Here is a 6,445-nt window from a genome sequence, read left to right as displayed (position 1 = left end):
TCCCAATTGCAGCCAAAATAGCTCATCTTCATGCAACAACAATAACAACATATCCAGTGTAATCCCATTTGTGGGGTCTGGGGTGGGTGTTGTGTACGTAGACCTTACCCCTGCCCTGTGAAGGTAGGGAGGCTGTTTCCGATAAAGCATTTCAAAATAGCATATCTTCATGCGGTCCACATATTTAACTATGGAAAAATGCCAATACTTAAAAATATATCATAAGCCATCAAGCAGTATAAGACACCTATCAAACTAACAAGCAAGGCCTCAAGCACATTTGGTGAAAAGGACTGGACACCTTGAGGGAAAAGCACATTGAATCAGAGGTCATTAGTTTGACAGTAAAGCTTATCACTCCTTTTTCAATTGTGTCAATAAATAACCAAGACAAATTCCCTGCTGTTGGCATTGTCAAGTAACCATAACTACAATAAGCAAGATACGTATAGCATTTCATCAACAGGGGTAAAAAAAAATAAAACCAAAGCATAAAGCCAAGCAAAAAGTGCTGAACAAACTGTATGCTCTATACCTGTCGTACACCGGCATTATGGGCAGGTCCGTCCAATAGGATCCCTAAAACCTTCAGTTTTGAACCTCCATTGCCATCTGGAACATCCCTGAGGTTAACTCCAATCCCAGTCATATCATATCTAGCCATCTTGGAGAACTTTCAATGACAAGCAGTACATGTCATGGAACAAGAACACTGGAAAGTTTGTAAGTAAGATGTTTATTTGAATAAGGAAAATGCAAGATACATGGAAAATAAGGAATCAAAAGAAATCATCTATCTCATTACTTACAATACAATACCATGCTTGACTCAAAGTAGAAAAGTACTAAAAATAATCTCTAGCACATATGGCTTCATCAAATGGCGTTTCATCCAATTAAACAAAATGGAAGGATGATAATGCAGGAGGATGACAGATGAACTATAGATGCATATTCAGGATGGTTAATGAAGAAGTATTGAACCTCTTCCAAACTTCCCTAATAAATTTATTTCCATCTATAAATGAAAGAATACATCTAGAATGCTTAAAGCTTTGTAATATTAAATCCAGAAATAAGATTTCTAGTAACCCAAGCCAAAAAGTTTCATATTCCCACGTGTTAGACATCCTGCTTTGCTCTAAAGTTGAATGCTAATTTAAATATACGTATCAAAATATAGACGTAAATATAGGTGTGAAGAGAACTTGTTACCTGTTCAGGAGAAAGAAACCGTGTATAGGGGTCACCCAAGCTAGCCAACATACGCTTGATGATATCGTGAGCTTTTGACCTTGTATGGATTGATGAACTTAAGATGTCATCTTTCTTTTGCTGGTAATAATATCGAAAACGAAATTTTAGTTATGAATATCTTCTAAAGTTGATACATGATAAAGAACATCATAGGGAAAGCAATGATCTAGGTAGATGAGGAAAAGGCAAGAATCCAAGGAGAAAAAAAGATGTCATTAGAGACTTGAAAATTTTTTGACATAAAGATATGATGTTGTGCTAGCAAAATGCTTCCCCTGGTTCAATTATCATGTTTTCTCCACATTAGACATGCTGAACATTAGACATGCTGAGCAACAAATTAGATTTTTTTCACCGTACACTTTACAACATCAGACTTACTGAGTAGTTAAGTAAAAGACTTATACTCCGCTGCAATTACTACATACCCTAGTTAAGCACACTATCTACAGTAGAACGAAACTAAAATCTCTTCGATATTATAAAACATTTGACATAATATTCATACATCAATTTTCAAGAACCTGACTAATAATTAATCGAAATTGAAACAGTATATGATGTTTTCCTTGTAAAACTAAACATCACATAAAGTAAATGCCTCCAACAATTAGTATGACATTTTCTACTTCATTATTCTCAGAAATAACTTTTCTATTACTTCAAATCCAGAAAATCAGATGGCTTTAATGAAGTTATGGATATAACCCTATAACATCTAGAACAAACATATCTTTACAATGTACAATTCCAGTTATTTAGCGAAATATGTTCACATTCCTGCCCCACCAACCGAGCTGATCAGCCTTTTCCTGAAACATTTCAATATGGATCTTAACCTCCAGGCCCATCAAATTGCTAAGAGCATCTCTTTCACCATGTTGGAAGAGAATTTTCAGGTAGAGGATTTCAAAGCCATATAAGAAATACCAATACATAAAGAATGAAATTAAACATATTACCCGGGTAATAAAATGATCTAAGCACACAATCAAGTTCAATACCCTTAAAGCTAAAAGTAGGAAAAGTTCCATATTTAGAAGGAAATAAAGAATATTCTCTGGCAGCAGAATAACAAACAATCAATGAGATACCTATAATTGATATGCAAGAGAACCCCTTCAGCTAAGAGGAAAAAGAAAAGATTCTTCATTTAGAACGAAGTAGAACATATTCTGTGGCAGCAAAATTCCAAATAATCAATGAGGTAGCTATCACTAATTGATATGCAGGAAAACCCTTCAGCTAAGAAGATAAAAAAAGATTTCTTCATTGAGAGTGAAATAGAACATATTCTCTGGCGGCAGAATACTGAACGATCGACAAGACACTATCTATAATTGATATGCAAGAGAACCCCTTGAGCTAAAAGGCAAAAAATATTCTACCTCTAGAATGAAATTCTCCCCGACAGCAAAATATCAAACAATCAATATTCAATGAGACAGCTTCAATAATTGTATGCAAGATAACCCCATTAGCTCAAAAATCATTCTCTGGCAGCAAAATACTAAACAATCAATGAGATAGCTTTCAAGAATTGATATGCAAGATAACCCCTTTAGCACAAAAAATATTCTCTGTCAGCAAAATACCAAACAAGCAATGAGACAGCTTCAATAATTGTATGCAAGATAACCCCTTTAGCTCAAAAAATATTCTTTAGCAGCAAAATACTAGACACTCGATGAGATGGCTATCAAGAATTGAAATGCAAAAGAACCCCATTAGCTTTTTTAAAAGAATAAAATAAAAATAGAAGCAGCATCTTACGAGCCAAGATTCAGGAGACCAAGAACGACGAGTACTGGTGTTAAGAAAGCTATCATTAACAATCTGCCAAGCTTCTTCCACAATGCTCTCATTGCTCACCACTTTGGATACCACTTCAGTGTCCTCCTCCTCCGCCTCGTCCTCCCGGCAATTTACTTCCAATGATGAGGTGGGAGACTGGAGTGAAGGAGATTCGAGTGCCAAAGCGATGGTGGGAATAGGAGCAGAAACGAGAAGGCCCAGAGAAAGAAGGAGTGAGAAGCCATTAGAGAGGACATGGTTAAGGTGTTTATGGTGTGAGTTGAAAGATGATTTTTTGGGAAGAAGAAGAGAGGCTTTGATTGGTGAAAGGGATGTTAACAATGGTGGAGATTGTAGAGGTAAGGCGCTGTGGAGGAGCCTCATCTTCACACACAGCTATCTTTTGGCCTTGTTATGCTTAATATTCTACTTATGTACTTCACCAATCTTCACGCGATCACGAGGCACAGAAATGCAAGATAAAATTGTTAATAATAAATTTTTAAAAAGTATTGATAATATATTAAGGGTGTGTTTGGTACGGAAAATATTTTTCACAAAATATTTCTCAGTCTTCTTATGTTTGATTGGATTATATATTTTGAAAAATATTTTTTAAATAACTTATTTTCCTTAAATATAAAGAAAATGACTTTTCTTAAAAAAAAATAAGAAAAATATTTTCCAAAACTCTCTTTCAACCTCACTCTTAACTTGAAATATTCATACAACTCTCAAAATCATTCATCCCTACTTCGACCCTCAATCTCCTACCCCCACCCCTACTACTCCTATTTAAAAAATTATTTTAAACTTTTTTCTTACCTCATCCCTGTCCAAAACTCAAACTCATACTCCCATCTTAAAAAAAAAAAAAAAAATCCAAAAAAAATTCTTATCTCCCCTACCAACCTCCTCCTCTTCCCCTACCCCTCCGTCAAAAAAAAAAAATCAAAAATTTCAATCTTTTCCTTACGCACCCTCACTCCCCGACCCCCACCCCTAATACTCCTCATTCAAAAAAAAAAAAATTTAAATTTTTTTTCTTACCTCACTCTTCTTCCCCCGCCCCCCAAAAAAGTTAATTTGTTTTAAAAAAAATTAAAATTATTTTCTTACTCCACTGTTATTACCTATTTTGACAACCCAACCCCCACCTACTAACCGTCTCTCCAAAAAAAAAAAAAAATTATTAAATCAAAACTTTTTTTATCCTACCCTTTTTATCCTATTTGTTCTCATTATTTTTGTTTAATATATACAAATACTTTTAGAAAATAATAATTTTTTGAATAAATAATCTCTTTATCACTCATATCAAATTAACTCATAAAGTAATGATTTCTGATATGAATTTGAACTAGTTAGGTCTGAATACAAATAGGAAACCAAAGTAACGTTTCCATTTGCATGAAAACAAAAGGAATATCATGTGCAACTTTGTAAAGCTGATCATGTAACATTCCGTATAGGCCCATTATCGATATCAGACTTCAATCAAATTTCAAAGCCCAAAACGGAAAGTGTAGTGTACTTCTTACTGGCCCATTAAGTATTTTAAGCATTTTTTTCTCGACACGTCATCTTCTTTACCAAAAGTTGCCTGGTAAGTCGGAAATTTGGACCAACCAATCGGTGACATTTAATATTAAAAATAAATTGTGGATAAACATCTTTTGGTAATTGGATTCCTGTACTTTCATCTTGAGCGCGTGTCTTACAAACAATGTAAATCCAATGGGCTCTCATATCCTAAGTGGGCCCACTTCCTAACACGTGCGCCTACCGAGCGTGACGTTCCTTTTAGGAATAGTCCAAATTTAATTAAAAAATCCATCAAAACGCGGCTATATGAGTATTCATTTGAAATATAAAAGTTATAATAAATACTCCGTTTGGCCATAAAAATCATAACTTTTCAGAATTGAATTTGAAGTTAAAGTTGAAGTTGTGTTTGATTATGAACATAAATTAAGATTATTTTTAAAATTTTATGAGATAAATATGAGTGAAAAAAGTGAAAATAAGTAAAATTTATTTTCACTTTTTCAAATATAATTTCGATATTATATTTAAAATTTCATGATCAAGCGGATCTTGTTTTCACTTTTTTCACTAAAGTGAAATGACTTTTCAAAAAAAGAAAAAATCATGACCAAACAGCTACAGAGAGTATCTAATAGCAGGACAAAAATATAAATTATTTATTGATTTTTTAAATTATATATATATTATTATATTTATTTTTAGTATATATCGAAAGTAAAGATAAAATGAAAGGACGGAGTGAGTAGTTTTGATTAGGGGTGGCATTCGGTATTCAGTTCGGTATTTTCATAATTCGGGTTCGATAATTCGATAATTGGTAATTGAAAATAGATACCAAATACCATACCATTAAACTTCGATTCGGTAATTCGATAATCGGTAAATTAAATTTTGGTTTGGTACGAAATTCGGTATTACCATATTAAAGTTGGACATGCTTGTAGTGATCCTATTTGTTGATAATAGTGGTGATTTCCAACCAACGTTTTGACACCTCTGAATACACAGTTTTACACCAGAAAAAATCAATTTTTGGGGGTCTTGTTACACGTTGATACGTGTGACTCAATTAATGAAATATCTTAAAACTTATGTTATTGTAGTTTGATCTAGCTCCAAGAAGGGGAGAACCGGATGTAACACGAATAACATTTACATCAAACTGGATGCAGCACGAACTGAATGTAAATGTGATGTAAAGTCATAATATTACTTTTTATAAATGTGATGGAGAGTAATATTGTAACACCCCGTACTTAATTACGTGCATTAGTCATTGTTATATGTGTTGGGGTATATGTATTGATCCTAAGTTAGGTATATATGAGTTTAAGTATGAGTATTGATTATTTTGAGATGGTTTCAAGTGTATAGTTTGATTATAGGTGTATAGGAATCGACTTTATTTATATCGGAATTTTTCCGTCGATGGTTCCATACGAAGGTTATTGAATAAGCTTTCCAACGATATAAAGATTTCCAAAAACGGATAAGTTTCGGATATAAGCGAGCACGTTCGAAACTTTAAAACGGTGGCCGGGATGTGAACAGTAAAATGTGCAGGAAACTACTGAGGCCTGCCAGTTTTTTGGGTCAACTTTGAACGATCATAACTCCCTCAATATAATGAACTGGTTGAGCTACCATATATCAAAAGAAAGATCTTTGAGTCTTCTTTCCAATGAAATTGGTTTCATCCAAATCCAACATCTGAGTAAGGAGTTATACTCGTTTTACTTCAGCCTCTCAAAACAGATTTTTAGGGTCAACTTCAAACGATCATAACTACTTGTACAGGACGAACTGGGTGGATTAATTTATATTAAATGAAAGACCTTTGAATTAT

The 6,445-nt window shown here is 33.7% G+C and overlaps 1 protein-coding gene across 1 annotated transcript in view; it reads right to left on the bottom strand.

Moving 5' to 3' along the window:
• LOC107859141 (carboxyl-terminal-processing peptidase 1, chloroplastic) overlaps nucleotides 1-3,516 on the bottom strand; it is a gene marked incomplete in the record, with an annotated part of 7,926 nt that extends 4,410 nt beyond the window's left edge. The window contains 3 exon segments of the mRNA XM_047406763.1: nucleotides 536-673; nucleotides 1,216-1,335; nucleotides 3,031-3,516. Of these exon segments, the coding sequence (XP_047262719.1) occupies nucleotides 536-673; nucleotides 1,216-1,335; nucleotides 3,031-3,435 (663 nt within the window).
• Nucleotides 3,517-6,445: the final 2,929 nt, after the last annotated feature.

This window comes from Capsicum annuum, chromosome 2 (genome assembly GCF_002878395.1).
Source record: "Capsicum annuum cultivar UCD-10X-F1 chromosome 2, UCD10Xv1.1, whole genome shotgun sequence".
Taxonomy (NCBI): Eukaryota; Viridiplantae; Streptophyta; class Magnoliopsida; order Solanales; family Solanaceae; genus Capsicum; species Capsicum annuum.
This window is presented reverse-complemented; position numbering and strand designations above follow the sequence as displayed.